The 18,048-nt window shown below is 57.9% G+C and overlaps 1 protein-coding gene across 1 annotated transcript in view; it reads right to left on the minus strand.

Moving 5' to 3' along the window:
- The window catches only part of FLT4 (fms related receptor tyrosine kinase 4), a 59,296-nt gene extending 44,415 nt beyond the window's left edge, over window positions 1-14,881 (minus strand). Inside the window, exon 1 of the mRNA XM_075164757.1 lies at window positions 14,801-14,881. Coding sequence (XP_075020858.1) covers window positions 14,801-14,858 — 58 coding nt within the window. The 5' untranslated portion in view covers window positions 14,859-14,881. The remainder of the gene's footprint in view (window positions 1-14,800) is intronic.
- Between the last annotated feature and the right edge of the window lie 3,167 nt (window positions 14,882-18,048).

Consider the following 18,048-nt stretch of genomic DNA (forward strand, 5'->3'; position numbering starts at 1 on the left):
CAGTCCCGGTCCCTTGGTGCCTCCAGGCAGGGATTTAAATCAGGGTATTTCACAAGCCAGCTGCCCCGAGGCGGCAGAGCACAGCTACACCCAATGCCGACCACGCTGCCACCTGCTTTTGGGCCTCTGGTCTGCACAGGCACAGTCACCCATGCCCTGGGGACCCGCCACCACGTCAGCCCAAAGCATCCCAAAGAGGGGTCAATGAGCGCCTGTCTGGGAGTGTGTGTCTGTCTGCCTTTCTCCCTCGGCAGGAAGCATTATCTCACCATCGCCCTGCCTCGCTCCAGCCTGGTTTCCTGCTCCGTCCTGCCAGGTTTACCCTGCTTTTTCCTCCTCCCCTCCCCCTGCCCCACGGCGGTCAGGCCATGTTTGCGTTTCTGTCTCCTGCTGTCTTTCCTCTCCCTACACCCCCCCGCGCTTACTCCCTACTCCATCCTCCCCGAGAGGCTACGTCCTGAGCCAAAGTTAGCCTCTGTCAGGTAGCCACATGTCCGGCCTGGGGCAGTGGGTCAGCCGGGGCCACCCTGCAGACCTCCTCCAGGATCTCTGCTGTCAGCAGCCTGCCCGGGCCCCGGGGGAGCCAGCTGCTTGCTGCTCTCGCTCGGGCGAGGGATGCTCCCGCACATCAGAGAGCTCGTTTCCCCTCCCGGGCGGCCGGCCCGCCCCTTCTGCTGCTGGCCAGGCTGGCCAGACGCCGCTTTGTTTGGCCCCCCATTCCCTGAATCGCTCCGGGTTTGTCGGCTGCCTGCTCCTGCCCGGAGAACCCTTTTCCTGCCTTTGAGATAGAGGATGCTCGAGCCATCTGTGCGTTTTATTTCCTTGTAGAAACTAACAAGCCAAGGATTGCTTCCTCTCCCTGACATTTTGGAGGGCAGCTCCAGCTCAGGGGGATGCGCGGGGAGGGGAGGGGGAGCCCAGCGCCTTCAGACAGGAACAGGACCTATTCTGTCCACAGGATTCACTCCCCAAGGGGCAGAAATCCAAAATGCCTGCGGCAGCTCCCACTCTGCCACTGCCATGGCTCTGCAGGAGCCCAAGGCGGGCCGCCCTGCTTAGCATACATAGCCACCCCTCTTCCAGTGGCCCCGATTAACTGCATGGCTAAACCCCTGCAAAACTCAATTAAAATTATCCTCCCACATCTTAAGGACTGTCAGGTTGCTTCTCTTCCTGTTTTAATTTACTTCTTTCAAAATCTTGCCCTGCTCACATTCTCTGCCCCCGCAGGATGTGATTAACGTGGCGTAGAAAGAGCAAAAGGATTGGATGGCTTTAGGGGACCGGTAACAGGAATTAGCACCATTCATTACGTCTCTAACCTTGAAGGGATGCAATGGATGGTCCACAGCTCGTGTGAAATGAGTGTTGGTCCAAATCTGGTATCTGGCAGACAGGCATTGCCAGCACAAACGGATGGCCAGGATGGGCCAGGGACGTCCCCCCGTGGGCCCTGGGTGGCTGGGACCTCTGGGCAAGTGGCTTGGGAAAAGTTTGTCCTGCTGCTACCTCCAGTTAACCTATTTGGGACTGCTCAGGAGTTGCCTGACCATTGCAGGATTCAGAGTTTAATTCCACCCCGTGTCTATCCAGGGGCTTTACTGGGCTGAAGTACCTCTGGCAGCAGCGGGCACAAACCCGTGGGACACTAAAGAGACATCTTCGGCCACTGAGAAGAAATGATAGCCTATACAGTAACAAAGGGTAAATGACTAAAGGAAATTATTATCCACTGCTTCTCACACTGTACCTGATGAAGTTACGAGGCAGAGGACAAAGTATCTTTTCATGCAACTCAGCTAAACTGTGGATTTTGCCACTGTGGGATACCCACAGAGAGATTCCCAAAGAGAGGGATAAGCTCCCGGAGGACAAGTCACCACCAGCTCTTACACAGAGTGATCCAAGTGAGACATCCAGGTCTAGGAGTCTCTAAACCGCCCATTGCCAAAACAGAGCAGGCCCATCAGGGCAGGATCCCCCTGCCCATGCCAGGACATTGTTCCGTTTCCCGGAGCCCCAGCTGCCCACACTGAGGCTGGTGACAGCCCAGGCAGAGCCAGGACCAGCTCCAGTGCCTGGGCAGGAGCTTCCACCTGCAGCACCGGGGCTTCGCTGCATGGACGCAGAGGAAGGGAAAAGCCTGAGAAGCAGTGGAGAGGAGACCTCAGTCTGGATATCATTAACTACAGCTCCATCACGAGCCGTTCCCAGAGGCTCAGGTGAAGCTCCCGTCGAAGCAAGCCACAGATGTACCGTTGGCGGAAGATGAAGCTAAGCGAGGCCTCAGCATTCGACCCTCGCTGAGAGATGAGGAGGCAGAGGCAGCTGACCAGGAAGTCAGACAGAGCCCGAGGGTCGGCACTGAGCACGGAGAGAAAAGGGCAGCAGCATTTGCAAAGAAAAAACCAAGTTGCAGTTTGCTTTTTCCTTCATGTGTGTGGGCTTAATTGCTGGCCTTTGAAGTTTAGCTCTTCCCAAGACTGTTGGCTTATGGACAGGCTGAACAGGACACTGAAGAAACCCCTGTACCCCACTCAGGGCAGGTTTGCCCCACGTGAGCAAAGCCTGCGGACCCTGCCTGCCTCCTGCCCAGGCTGCTGCAGCCAGGCTGACCATGCTGGGCTTTTTCAGGGGTCTGCAAGCCATGCAGCTGGACTGGGAGGCACCGTGCCAAGCGGAAAAGACCTGCTCCTCCGTCTTTGTGTCCCTGGAGTTTGTATCCCGATGTTTGCTACTTAGCTGTGAATTGAAATCAACTCAGAGCCCTCAAACCAAACAGCTGCCCTGGACCTGGCAGTGCCTGTTCTCTGCAGCACAACCCATCCTCAAGTTGATCTCCAGCTGCCGAGCGCAAGAGAAGCTGATGAACAGGGTAAGTGGGATAAAACAGTTTTGCAATTAGATGATTAGAATCTTGGCTTTGGAAAACCTGGATTCAATTCCCCATCTGCTCCAGGCTCCCTGCAAGCCTGTCATGCAGCTTCTTTGTACCTCCATCCCTGCCTGAGCCACAGAGGGTAGCGCAGCAGGAACTGGGCTGCTTTGGCTTGGAAAAAAAGATACTCAAGCAAGAACGGAGGAATCCTTATTCCTTCTAATGAAAGGTAACAGGGAACAAAGAAAATGCATTTATCCCAGAGCCAACGCAACATGAAAAAGCTACATTAGACGTGGATGGGACCAGAAAGCAGGAAGCACAAGGAAAAGTGCAGGAGGAATTTAAACTTCCTGATTATCAAAGCAGGGGTTTTAAGCATCAAGTATAATCTAAAAATAATAATAATAAAAAAAAAGCAAAGGGAAGAGTGGTCACAGGCATGAGAGTGTGCTGCTGCCTGGGGAGCAGCAGAGCACAAACCCTCCTCCACAGTGCGGCTTCTCACATGCACAGCCGCACGTGCGCACCCGTGCACCTCTACGACCCCTGCTGCCGCCTCCGACGGGGTGGGCACGAGGGGAGGCAGGAAGATCACAGGCACACACTCTTCAAAGGAAAATTAGTCATCAGAGGTAGCGGCAGAGGAAGGAAACCTCAGGTACGAGGTCAGATGTGCACAAGCAGAGAGAGCTGCTGGAAGAGTTGTGAGCGCTCACTGCAGATCTAAGAGCCCTCCTGGCATCGAGCAGGACAGGAGGTGCAGTTCCCTGGGGTAAACGCATCTACAGCAACGTAGGAGGTAAGAAATTTCAACCCTCCTGGAAAACACTGCACAGCTCAGCTTTCTGCCATCCTTGAAAGCAGCCGGAGATGGCCAAACCTGGAGTCTTCCCTGATGTGGTTAATAAAAATCTTACTCTGCTCTCTGCAGGATCCCCAAGAGCAATGGGCTCTAGAGAGCGCTGCAAAGCTCTCCCCCCACATAGGGCTCTGCTGGGTTGCTCCTCATCCCCGGGTCAGTGATCCCACCTGCTCCCTACTGGGCAAAGAGACTTGAAGGTGGAGAGACTCAGGGCACTGGGAGGAAAGCTGGCCCCGCGGGGCTGCCTGGGGCATCGATGGCAAGTTACAAACGCGTGTGCTCTCAGCTTCTCTTGGCGCAGAACTGTGACCGCAAACCAGGACCCGCTGCAGCAGGAGATGATAATCATCATCTCCGAGAGCCAAAGCGTATCGGGGCATTCATGTCCCTTGAGATTAGCTGGCTGTTTAACATCTGCACAGATTTCTCTCTCCACCTCCACATAACACCCCTCACGCAGCTATGAAACTCATTTAATTCCCTTCCAAGGAAGGCTGAGTTGGAAATGTCACACTTTGTGTATCATAGCACAATTCCTACAGTGAAACACCCTGCCTAAATGGCAGTATCAGACTCCGGTGCTATTTGAAGGCCAGCAAGCTAAAACACCTTATGCTGCTTTTTAAAAACCGCTTACGAGAGGGTTACCAAGTTTCATAAACACCCAGTTACTCTCTTGTTAATACTCAGAGGCTGACTGTTTTCCGTTCAAAGGTGCTTCCCTTGCCACGCAGCTCAGCAGGGAGAGCACGCAAGCGGACGCAACGGGAAGGAAGCGTTTACACATGCTAATGTCTTCCACTGAAGGAGCACAAGTACTAACAGCGAAATTGTGCTAAAGAGACAACACGCCACTTCCTTGGCCGTCCCTATTTGGTCACCACAAGGTACTTGGTGCTCAGAGCCGTGGGTGAGGCTGGGGATGGCCTTCCCAGCCCCATGGAAAGCCAAGGCATGAACGAAGGGAAGACGCATTGGCTTGGACCGCAAAGGCAGGAGAAGCCATTTGGCAGTGGGGACATTTCGGCACCGCACTGGACCAAGGGGCTGAGGACAGACACAGGCCCTTTCCCATTCCCAGCAAGGTGGGTCCGGGGGCCAGAGCCCTTCCAGGTGCTGTTCAGGCCATTTCACCATGCACATCTCTCTTCACATCAGCACAGGTTTCCTAAGGTTTTTTTGGTTTTGTTTTTGGTTTTTTTTTTTAAATCTACTATTGTATTAAGAAGTGTTTTTCTTTCAGCAAAGGTTACTGTGGGGCCAAAGCCGTGCGGAGTCTCCTGCCTTCCATCACCACTATAACCTCTGAGCAGGAGCTTAGCCCGGCCAACACCGCTTATCTTCAATGAAGGCAGGCTTGTATTTCCACCACCATATAAAAGATAGATATCGGTGCTCCCCCTCTCCCCCAGTGCATTCTTTGACCTGCCACCCAGGCCTTGTTATTGCTGGGAGGCTGGAAAGCCAGGGATTAACGGCCTCAGGCTGCATTAGGCTTTATTTGTCTAAGCAGCCAAGGGTAAGGAGCGGCCATAAATATTGTGAAATGCCGAGCATTGTGGAGGGGCAACGTTGGGCAATGCAGGCACCATGGCAGCACACATCGCGTCTTGGCCTGGGCGCAATTCTGGTGTGACCGATGTCGTTGGACAGGTTCCTGCCTCCCTACAATACAGGAGGTTTCGGGGACATCAAAACCCACCCTCAAGCGTTCAAACTGGGGACATCAAGCTACCACCCATGCCTTCTGGTTGCCTCCGTTAGTCCTCGTAGCACACATGCAAGCAAGCGTGGTGGATCTACCTGACCAAGTGGGAGAATCCCACTGCAACACTGTCACCCAAGGGGGTACGTACTGGGACCTGAGCCTGCCTGCCCAGAACAGGGCTGTATGGGGTACACTGTGGCTCCCCTTCACTTGCGCACTGGGACGTCACGGCACAGGGAGGAGACAAAGAACAGGGTATGCCCCGATCCCATCCCAGCACTGGTGGTACTGCCAGAGCCAGCACTTACAGACAGCAGGCCAGGACCTGCTGAATCTGATAGTTTGGCAACAACCAACAAACCAAATGAGGAGTCATCCGGCCCAGATGCATGGGCCCAGATGCATGGGCCCAGATGTAAAGCTAAATTGCTTTACAAAGGCATCGCTGGGTAACTCCGTTTGCAGGCAAGGAGGTTGCTTCCCCCGTGTTTCATCCCAGCACAAGGACCGCGCACTGCCTGCCCTGCGGCACAGGGAGTTTCTTGGTGTGAATGCACGCATCTCCCGCAGGAGCATCCCGCACTGCAGCTAGCTGCCATGCTTTTGGGACATGCCGTTAAACTTCTGCCCTTTGCTTCCCGAGGGCCAAGCACTGCAGCGTGGTGAAGGGATGATGGCCACTTAGACCAAATTATGCCTCACTGGGGACTCTGCTCAGGCTGGGACAACCCAACGTGAGTGATGGATTTCTGTGGGCGCTGGATGCCGTCACCTCTGCTGGATGTGATTTTGCTTGCTGCCATCACTCTGACCTGGCAGTTTCCAAATCTGAGTATAAATCACAATTCGTGCCCAACCTTCTTGCCTCAGTAAAGATCAAGATTTACTGTCGTCCATGGAAACTATTGTCCTGACCCTTACTTTTGTCAGGATTTATTTTTTCAGGTCACTATATCTAACATCCATCTTGGCAGATGCCAGTATTTCAGAAATGGGGAAAACAAGTCACAGAGGGGTAGCCAAGCCCGGAGCTGAACCTCACTGTCAGCACACACGCGTGCGTCTGCGCAGACACGTACGTGCTTCCCCCAGCCAACATGGGACCTTCCGCACACAGGGAAACCAACGGAGGGCTTTCCAGGCTCTGCTACGCAGCCCTGCGCTTTTTGTAGCTTTTGGGGGGAACACATGAAAGCAGTAAACCTTTCATAGTCTTCCCTGCCGCATGAAGAGCCCACGTGCCTCCGTAACTCAGAAAGCCGATGGAGGACCCCAAACCCCCCGTGGGTCTCCTGGGACTTGTGAACGTGCAGACAGACCTTCACAAACCTGCGGAGCCGCTACCCAACTCGCTGCACCCGGCTGGGCCCCGCGGGGCCTGCCGAGCCCCGGGAAGCCCTGCCAGCGGCCGAAATGGTGAACCCACTGCGGGATGGCGCTTCGCGTCCCCAGAGAGGAAGGGGACGGTGACCCAGGCAGGAGGCCTGGCTGCCACGGCGCTGCTCGCTGGCTAGCGCTGGCCGCTCAGGAAAGCCATCGTGAGCTTGCAAATTCTTTATAAGCTTCCCACGTGACACAATTACCCAGGGGCCAGATCCTGAAGCCCTTTCTTCTCTCTTTACTCAGACCAGTCTCCACTGAAGTCGTTGAGGCATTGGCCTAAATACAACTGAAGGACTTCAGGATTTGGCCCAGTAATAAAAACTTCCTTCCTTTGTCTGCTGCTCGCTCCGCATGATCCCACTACCTCCCGGCCTCCTCCTGGCCACGTCTCCCGAGACCAGGGCCATCGGTTGTTTTGGTTGATGCTGCTCTTTCGTTTTACCCTCCGCCGGACTGTGCCCGTCCCCTCGCGCAGCTGCAAGCTGCCATGGCGGAGGGAGCCGGGGCGGCCGGCCAGGACGAGGGTGGATTCGGTGTGAAATGCACCCTGGCAGAGGGGCAGTCCTGGGGACAGGACGCGTGTGCAGACACCACGCAGGCTGGGAGCCGCCTCAGCCACCGCCCGGGGGCCTTCCCAAAGGCAATTCCTTCAACACCTCTCTGAGAGCGGGACGGAGCCTCCGAAAAAGCCTTTCTTCCCGCCCTGCCCCCCGCTGACGGTAGAGCGAGTGCCTTAGGCTATACGCTAGACTTCCATGGGACGGGGCTGGGTGAGGCGACTCCTGCCCAGGAAGGTATAGCAGGAAGTTAACTCCTCTCGCTGCAATGGCGACTATGCATCACGCTAGGAAGTGACACCATGAGAAACACGTATAATTTTAAACAAATAACTTGCAATATGAATTTTGCTGCTTTTTCTGAGTCAGAATAGTCAGGGAGGATGCAAGGCCCCGTTATCCCCCATGGGTACCCCATCCCCAGCACGGCCATCCGAAATGTGCACTGGGGTTTGGGGCAGGAGCTCCTGCTTCCTCCCCACGTCCACCAGCTCTGCACACACCTGTGGCACTGATAGAGCAATATATAAACACAAATATAGCAATTCCCTTTGCACCAATCTCCCTGCCTGTGTTGCTTGATAACAGAAAGCAAGCACAAAAGGAGTTTGAACTTGGCTCAAGTGAGAAGCATTTGGTCCTGAGCTACCAGCATAGCTTGATGATCTAAACCTCAATCCTGCAACTCACGGGTGCGCAGGTAGGTGACCTGGTCATGTAGCAGATTGCTCGGAGAGCACAGAAACAACAACTGCGAGCTCCTGCCGAGATCTTCAGTCTTGCAGGGAGATTTGTAACATTGCTCAGCTAAAACTGAAACGGTCAGACACACACCTTGGATCATGCAGCTCTAACCACCCCAGGGAACACACAACTCTCTAAGCAGCAGACGACCAGTGAGCTCAGAGCTGCAGGGCTGTAGTGTGGCCTTTGCACAGGTCTGTGCAAGCCCCACGCCACTCAGCCCAGCTGAGCCAGCTCACCGTGCCCTGCATCCCAACGTGGAGCACAGCGACGCCAATCTGTGCATCGCACAGAGTAAGAGTCCAATGTCCCGTTGGGTGGTAAGGGCTGCCTTGCTTAGGGCTTGCTCTTCAAAAAATACAGTCTCGCTGTACATTCTGCCCTTTTTAAATACATTAATTGCCATGGAAACAATGCTTTTATTGGTATGGGAGCAGCCTGGTTGCCTCCACAGATGCAAGATAAAAATCAATGGATACATTGAAATACAGGCTGTATTTCAGGACCTTTTGTGGTTTTGGGGCTGGTCACCACGGGCACATATGAGGCTCAGACACTAGCAAGATGCCATCTTCTACGGAGAGAAAGCTGGGAACAATAAACATGCAGTAACATCTCCTTTGCAGTGTTTATCTGCTCGGTCAGAGCACCCTTGTATGGGAGCCAGTCCCAGTACTGATGGGTGTTCTCAACTCCTGGCGCTGGTCATCAGTCCCAGCTCCTGCTGAAGCATCCCAGCCCTGGCTGCCCTTCATGTCCTCATTGCCAGTGAGTGGAAAGCCTCACCTGGCCTCATTCCTTGGCAGGGCAGCTTTACTCCACGACTCCCCTCTCCCCATCCATGGCCCTTTCCACCAGCTCAGATGCCTCACCAAAAAGAAGAAAAAAATGCTAATATAATACATATATGCCATTGCGTCTTGGCCTTGAGAGTCTTTTAAATAGCACTGAGGGGGGTTGTACACAAACCAGCACAAAGGGAAGGGCTGCGAGTGCCCTTCCCTCCCTACCCGCAGCTGCCCCCGAAAACAGGGTGCAAAGGGCAGCCCCGGCTGCCCGGCTCTCTCCTCCCGGCGAGGAGGAGCGCTGCCCCATTCCCTGCCGTGCCGCCCATCATAAAGGGGTCCCTGAGCTGTTATCAGGCAGTGACAGTTTCCGCCATAGATTCCTCCTGTCCGTCAGGAAAGCTAAATAAGGAACGTCGTTCAGGCGGCTGCAGGAAGAGGGGAAATGCAGGGACATCCGGCCCAGCTGCCAATTTTTCCTTTCCCATGAACCACCGCTGACCTCCGCCAAGGGAGAACCTGGACACCCAGCCTGGCATCGGCACCGCTTGTCTTCGCTTAACCCTTCCCCAGGGGGCTGCCCCGGCCCCCGGAGCCTGCCCAGGCGGGTGGCCTTGCCACGCCGTGCAGCGCAGCTGTGGTGGGGTGGCACACGGGCACTGCGTCACCGGCGCTAGCACCACAACCGAGGCGGGCGGACTCGGCGCACCGGCTGGCGTTCGCCCAGCCAACTGGAGCCCTGGCCAGGAGAAGGCTTAACCCCTCCGTGCCTGTGCGGGTGGGTGGCTACACCTCGCATGGCAGCAACGGCTCCCGAAAGCATCGTTGGGCCGCTCTGACTCGCTTCCCTCTTTGCATGCACTGAGACTGGGAGCAGGGCCGAGCTTATTCTCTCACTAAGCCCTCTGCAACCACACTGGGGTTTTCCACGCTCTGCTGAGAGTTGTAACCAGCTCTGGATGGCTGCTGCAGGCAGGTAAAATCTTATCTCCTCTTTCTCTCTGCTCACTCCAGGGCTCTGCCCATCAGTAACGGGGGATAAAGACCAGGAAGGTCTGCAAGCCACTCAGCTCTTTCTCATGGTCCTTCCCGGGGATAGCCCTGGGGTCCTTGCTGCCCTTCACTGCACAGAAGCAGAGCAGGGGAGCAGCAGCCGCCTCCTTATTACATGCTCAGAGAAGAGGAGACGACAGCACTTGCTCGGAGTATCTCTTGCCTTTCCCCACCACCCCATTCTCTATGTTTCCCTAGTTCGGAGTCTTTTCCTGACCCCCTAAACCAATCCTCCCTCATTAGCAAATGACGTTTGTCCCACGGCACCTCCAGGTTTGGCCCGCGAAGCCTGCGCTGGAGATCCTCGCCCTGGAAGGAGGGGGCAGAAACGCAGCAAGAAAAACAATTCACATGTGGGAGAAGTTGTAAGGTGAAATACAAGTCACTGGCCGAAACCTGTTTCTGCTACCTCAGCAGGGAAATAACTCCAGGAGAGACTCCCCGCTTAATATTCTCAGCTTATAAAACGTAGTGGGAGTTTCGCCACCGGCTGCTGCGCGGCCAGGTTTTCACCCTCCTTCTGCTGAACTTGCACCTAGAGACGGAGCGATTGCCCACGGCCGCTCAACAAAATGAGCGGTCACGCTGGGCTCAAGGGCTCATGCCTCCTTGCCGACTTGACCACAGGCCATCTCCGCTTCCACTATTTTGCGTTAACAATGAGGCACCGCAGATGGGCAATAATACTGTGTGCCGACAACATCAGAACTATTTTGACCAGAGAGAAAAAGCCCCCCTGGGACCCGGCTAACCCTCCCTTTTAACAACGTGAAACAAGAAACAAAGGTCTGGGATAGCCAGAGGCAATAAAAACCCTGGAATTAATTTAACCAGTCACTAGATGCCAGTGCAGCTGCAGCAGTATTTCTTCTCCAAATGAAGGACAAAAGATAATTCCAGCTCTGGCCCAGGGCAAGGCTCAGTGCTGGCCTCCCCAGCAGACACTGGCACGCACCAGGCGGTCGCGGTCCACTCCATGGCACCCAGCTGGCATGGGACCCTCTGGGGGCTGCGTGCCCGGCTCCCTGCTGCCCCTTGCCCAGGTGGAGATTTGCAGGAGCTGCCTGGGGCAGGTCAAGGTGAAACGTGGTGCTGGGCACCTCTGGCTCACAGGCTGGGGTGGGAAAGGGGGCTTTCAGCTTTAACTAACCACCTGTGGATTTTTTCCTTGCAAACCCACGTATTTTTCCATGCACAGTATTTGCATGGAAAAGGCATTTTCCATGCCTTTGGGCCCAGGCAAACATCTAACACCCACAAGGCCCTGTGGCGATGAGCTCCACCTCTGCATGGTGGCATGCAACAAGCCACCAGCCCCCTGCCACGCTCCTCATCCTCCCACCACAGGAACCCGCCAGGAACTGCCTTCTCCAGGCAAGCCGTGATTTTGCAGCCCTCTGTTGCAATGCCCCAGCCCGTCTTTCCCAGCGGAAAAGCCCTGCAACATTTAGTCATTTCTCGCACGGAAACCACTATGACCGCTGCTCCTCCGCTCTGGCTCCCCACCCTCCGTGGGCAGCGCAAGCCTGCGGGGTCGGGCCATCACAGGGCTTTCTGCTTCTCCCCACACCTGCAGGACCCCCCAGTACCCCCAGCTTATCGCAGCTTTCCCCCACCACTGGGTTTAAATACACAGCCCCCCCAAACTGGGGGTGCGGGAGCCCCCCACTTTGCCCCCATTGCTTGGGGCTGTTTCAGTCCAGCAGACTGAATGCAAAGACTCCATGTTCATTTGGAAACGCCTCTGCTGCACAAGCTCGAGTGGCTGGGGAGGTGGGTGAGATGGGTGCTATCTCCAGGGCTCATGTTGCTCCCCAAAGCTGCTGAGAGCCGGGCAGACCTGGGGACCCATCAAGAGCCTCCTCCTGCTCAGCAGCCACTCTGCAAAGCAACCTCCCGAGCGCTGTGGATGCCCCGTACAGCATTGGAGAAACTGCTGCCTGGCCTCGGCCCCCTCCCACTGCTGTTCCCGTGGGATCCCACTCTCTCTTTCCCTCCCCAGGAACTGCCCTGGGATGCCGGGAACAGCCTGTTCCCTCCTGGCCAGCCAGGAGCACCTGCCCTTCCCACGCCTGCCCTGGAAAACACTGCAACAACGCGGGGCCAAGAGACACCCCGGGGACAGCGATCCTGCGTGGAACGGGCCCACGGGAGAGAGGCAGCAGAGTAGGGTGGGACACGCCGGAGGAAGCCCCCTCCCACCCCGCCTGTGCTGGCTGGGGACATTGTGCTGCCGGGGGAGTGTCGCCCCGACCAGACGTCAAATTGAGCTCAGCAACAAACTGTTTGTGCAGGCAGCGAGCCGCGGGCGCGCGTGCCCAGGCCAAATCCCAGAGCAGTAGTTGCAGCCCATTCATCGTCCCTAAGCAGACAGCAGGGCGCAAGGGCCATGGCTGCCCCCTCCCCGGCAGCCCCTGGGGACCACGGGCTGCATCCCTCCCATCGCCCACCTCCTCCTTGGAGTCCCTGGCTCTGCTTCATCACTAACAAGTGACTGGGTTAAGCCAGAGCAGGGTTTGTTGTGCACTCGCAGGCTTTTGCATGAAAGGGTGTTGCTGAAATGGCCCATGTTTATTACTTGCAACAAAGCAACTGCTTCAAATCCCAGCTGCGAAGGCGAATGTTGCTGCTGGCACGGTCAGTGTGGGGCTGTCCAAGCACCCAGCCGGGGAGGTCTGCATGATCTTAGAGGAGGGCAGGCAGTGGCAGCCAAGGCGATCGGCTCAGGTCCTACACAAGCATGGGCCCTTCTCTCTCGCAAAGGGCATATGCTCTTGAAAGTGGCAAGCCCGAGTCCCCAACAGGATTATTTGGCTGTGGGGTGGTCAGCGCTGCTCTGCACCCAGAGCATCACGGCTCAGGGAGCACACGCTCTCATCGCCATCCACAAAGGGTTACCCCGAGATGCCCTGGGATGCTGGGGCTGAACCTTCAACTGCACCCCCATCACACCACCTGCAAAGGGCAGCACCCCGACTCCACTCCAACCTGGGAGCACTGCAGAGCTGGGACGTATGGAGAGCCTGTGTGCTCTTACACACGGCATCCCCTCCTAGCGCTGGACTGTTTAACTAGGTACTGGGGTGCAGGAACAAGCAGGATGCAGGACCTGGAGCCAGAACAGACCTTTCATGATGCTGAGATGAATATTTCACCCTTCCCAGGTGGAACAGTCTCACATCCCTATCCCTGCTCCCAAGGGGTGCAAATATTTGCACTCACTTGGAATTATGGTTAATGAGGAATTTGTGGGTCCTTTACACACTGACAAATTGGTCTCAGGTAGAACTGAAGAAGAGGCAGCAAATCCCCAGGGTTCGGTCCCCCACTTGAGCTCCACATTGCCCTTTGTCACTGCACTAATCAGGCAGCACTGGAGAGCTTCAAAGCTCTGCGTAGCCCTGTGCTGATGAGGCCCACACATCATACAGCCGCACTGGCCAGAGCCTCCCAGGCACCGCTCCCCGCACCTCCGGGAGATGAAAGAACCTGAGAACAGCCACACGATGCTTTACAAATTGCTAACAAGAGAGCTCTGAACAGCTGCAGCTCCCGCCACAATGCCACCAGCAGCAGGTCCCTTTCTGCCCTGCCTCCTGAAGCAACCCCTGAGCTCTGGCAGCCCGGTGGGTCCTTCAACCCCGTGGCACCAGAGCCATCAGCAGCATTTTGGGCACAGCAGGTTCATCATGCCACTGCTGGCAATGCTCTCTGTACCGCACCTCTGCACTGCCACGGCCAGACCCGCAGCCCTCCCGTGAGCTCACTTCAACAACGGCAGCAAACGCCGCCGGTGACAGTGAGTCACTGAGCTGAGGCTACAGAAAAATCTATTTATGCTCCCAAAATTCGTCTCCCCACGTTGCAAGCTTCCAGTGTTACTAACTTTCTGTCGGTCTCGCTCTGATCTGGGCTGTAAATGCTTTACCCGTGCCAGCAGGAGCTTCCCTGGGGGAAGCTGGTGGGGCTGGTGCCCCGTCCCCGCTGCCCTGGCAGTGCCTACCCAGCTCTGCTCGGCCCCACGCTCTCCGCGCGGGCATTGCATCCCCATCTCTGCTGTGGTTCCACATCCACCTGACCCAAGCTGTGGCCATGGGGTTCGACTCGCTGCCCACAGCCTTTTGCCCCAGAAGTGCTATGGGAAGGAAAAGCATTTCAGCGGGATCTGCCTTGGGTGACTTTCCAGGTGGACCAGAGCTGCCAGTGACCGACTGGGAGAGGCAGGCTGGATGGCATCGCATGGACCACCGCCTCCTCGCGCCTTCCTCCCCAACATGCTGCCCAGAGCTCACAAATTAATGACTCTGTGCATGAAAAAATAAATAAACAGAGCAGGGAGCCGGCCTCCAGGCTGCCCTCCCAGCCGGGCACTTCCCCGCGCAGAGAAATCCCTCCTGCGAGAGCCCGATGCGGTTTCTCCCCGCCTGCAGCGAGCACATCCGCGGCCCCGGACCCCGCAGGGGCGGCAGCAGCCTCCTGCCGTCCCGTCCTGTCGCTGCCGGGACGCTGTCACAGCCGTCGGGGACACCCGGGCGGGCACCGCGGCGCGCCCCCGTCGGGGTTGGGGGATGCCGGGGCGGGCTGTGTCGGGGCTGGGGAACCCCGGGGCGGGCTGTGTCGGTCCCCGTCGGGGACGGGGGACCCCAGGGCGGGCTGTGCGGGTCTCTACGGGGTCTGGGGGACATGCGGGCGGGCAGCGCCGGGTCCCGCCCCGCCCCGCCAGGGCAGCCCCCGTCCCCAGCGCGCCCGCAGGTGCGGGGCGGGCGGCCGAGCGGGCAGTCCGCAGCCCCGGCCGGGCAGGGCAGCCCGGAGCCCCGCGGCGCTCACCTGCCTCCGAGACAATGCCGAGCCAGAGCCAGAGGGGCAGCGTGCAAACTCTCTTCATCTCCGGCGCTGCGGGCAGGTCCGTGCGGGGCGGCGCGGAGCGATGCGGTGCGGAGCGCCCCGCGCCCGAGCTCTGCTCCCGCCGCGCCCCAGCTGCGGCGACGCGCGGCGGCGGGGGGAGCACCGCGGCCGCTTCCTTTTCCTCCGCCCGCCCGGGCCGCCCGCCGCCCTCCGCCGAGCCCGCGGGGCGCCGGGCGGGCGGCGGGGCGGGGTGGGCGGGGCGGGGTGGGGCGGGGCGGGCGGGCGGCGCGGGGGGGGCGCACCTGCGGCTCCGGGCACCGGCGGGGAGTCTGCACCCCCCGCACCTGCGTGGGTGCCTGCATCCCCCTGCACCTGTGTGCATGGGTGTCCCGCACCTGTGTGCATCATCCCTGCCCCCCGTATTCATGAGCGCCCCCACACCTGCGTGCATATTCATGTCAACACGGGCCCTGCACGCCTGTGTGCACCCCTGTATCTCCCACCTGCATCCGTGTGCACGCATCACCCCGCGCCTGTGTGCAAATGCCCACACATCTCCTCCCTTCTTGTGTGCATCTGGGTGCACGTCCTGACCTCTTGGACCAGAGCAAATGCACACAAGTACCTCTCACACCAGCGTGCATATGCCTCACGTGAACACACACCTCTCACATCTGCCCGCACACACACCTTCATGCATGCACCCCCCAAAGCCCATACCTCACACCTGTATGCACACACCCAGGCATGCGGTCCTGCACACACCCCCTGGAGCCCCACTCCTCCTGCACCCCCAGGGGCACACAAAGATGCACATACGCTTTGTCACACCTGTGTGCACACACTTGCACTGTTACTGATTTGGGGGAGCACCAGAGGCCCCCACTCATGCCATCCGCCCAAGCACACTGCCAGCAGTGTGAGGCAGCCACATTGCCCCCGGTACCGTTACATGTGGCACATGCACCCCTCTCTGGCAGGTGTACACCAAAACCCATGCACATGACAGTGACGTTGGCAGCAGGATGGTGACGGTGCTGCTCCACGCGTGCCAGCGGCGCTGCCCCCACACCACTGCCACCGCCAGCGACAGTGGCTCCGGCTCAGTGCGAACACGCTGCAGATGGAGGCGATGGCAGAGCTCTGGCAGTGCGGCGGCACGGCGGCCACAGCTTCGGCCGGCTGCCTGCGCACCCAGTGAGCGCTGAATGGATAAATAAGCACGGCCCCACGCTGCCCCCAGAGGGGTTATTAATTATGCACGCTTGCAGACAGCGAAGAAAGAGCCTGAATGAGAACCATGTGCTCATGGCTTCGAAAAGGCATGAAAACTTGTGCGCTCAACTGCTTTCATTGCCAAACCCGTGGAAGAAATCACCCTGTGCCTCTCCTGGAGCTGTCAGAGGGACTCCAAGCCACAGAAGTTATTTTACCCGACTCCCCCAGGCCCAGTTAGTGAGTTTTTAACCCTGAGAGCACCAGCTGCATTGCTTTTCAGCACTCATCTTGGACCACTTCCCTCCTCCATCCCAAAGGAGTGGAAAGTGGCGGTGTCCCTCCATCCCAGGTGGGTGCCCAAATCCCTGCAAGTTTCTGGAGAGAGATTTTTAAAACTTGCCGTGATGATGGGGTGATGAGGCAGAGCTGAGACCCACACAGCGGAGCAGCACTGCCCACTGCCGCAGGGAGAAGAGCCGAGATTGCAGGATCAGACACCTCCCCGGTGCCAGGAGCCGTGACCAAAGATGGGGCAGCCACGGGGCTGCCCGCCACAGCAGCGTACCCACGCTGGGGACCACTGTGAGCATCAGGGGTCATCGTGCACCTGAGAGATGAGCAGCAAGGTGGTGAGGTGTGGACAGTGATGAAGGGATGAATCACATTGCACCACTGAGATGCTGGAGAAAATGCAAGACTCAAGGGCTGCCTGGAGAGGCTGAGTGTGAGAAGGGCAGAGGGTCTGACCTGGGGTGTGTGTGGGGATCCTCTGGCACCCCAAAAATCAAGGGCTTTTGGCATCCTCCATCCATTGCAGTCCAAATGTGGCACCGTGCAGGCGGTGGTGGCTGGGACCAGCACGTCCATGCTGCCATCTAACAGCAGGATGCTGGGGAGGGCTCACCTTGTCACGACAGGGAATTTTCCATCACAAACACAGGGTGACTGTGGGACCAATGGGACCTTTCCATTGCTGCCACCCTGGGAAACAAAACGATCTTATTTTAAAATCTTGCCCCTCTTCCGGCACATGGGGGGACCCAAGGAAGCAAGGGCTTCCCCAAAGCACAGGATAAAGACACAGACTTGTTGCAGCAGGGGACCAGGGTAGGAGCTGCCGGACACTGCCCAGACCCAGGCATGGCTATGGGAAAGGCACACTGGGGTGGCTCTGAGGATGCCCAGGGACAAAACGACAAAGTAACCTGCAGGGAAAATACAGCCTGGTCCTGGGGGCAGATGGTGAGAGCCAGCCCTGGCAGGTGCAAAGCCCGGATGCTGGAGCAGAGAGGGGTGCTTCATCCCCGTGGTGCCCACTTGCCCATCCACGTCCCCTCCTGCCTGAACCCACGGCCAGGACCAGCTGGTCACTGCACTCACACCGCACCCACGGTTTCTGCTCCACAGTGCTACAGTTTATCAGTGAAATGCATTTTTCAGACAGTATTTAATGGCAGGCAGTATTTCCTCACCAGGCTAACGCTGCAGGTACAGCAGCTCAGAGCAGTGTTTTCCCCGCACGTAAGAGCCGCCGTACGTGCTGCGTGCAGGGCTCTGCCTGCCCCAGCCTTCCTGCCAGAGCCCTTCCCTGTCGGCGGGGCCAGGCGAGGACATTATACCCCAAAACACGGCTCTGCCTGGCAGCAGCACGCTGTGGCCACCGCATGCAGCCTGGCAGGAGGAGGAGGAGGAAGGACGTGCTTCCTCGGGAGCCTGCTCAGCCCAGGGATTAGGGACAAGCAGATTTCACTGCTCTCCAGCTCTGCTTTTGGCAAGGGGAAGATGTAGGAGCTGGGAGCGATGGCACTGGCACACGTCGCAGCGAGCTGCTCGCAGCCCGTGCTGCCACACCGGCCCACGCGGCCCACGGCAGCGGTGGGCAGCGGGAGCTGGCCGCCGCCCTCCTGCCTGCCAGCAGCCGCCGAAGCCTGGCTGCGCTCGCTGCCTGCCAGCGCCTGGCGCATCGCTCCCCCTCATGCTTCGGGGACGGCTGCCTGCTGCTGCCCAGCCTG

Source organism: Calonectris borealis, chromosome 15 (assembly GCF_964195595.1).
Source record: "Calonectris borealis chromosome 15, bCalBor7.hap1.2, whole genome shotgun sequence".
Classification (NCBI taxonomy): domain Eukaryota; kingdom Metazoa; phylum Chordata; class Aves; order Procellariiformes; family Procellariidae; genus Calonectris; species Calonectris borealis.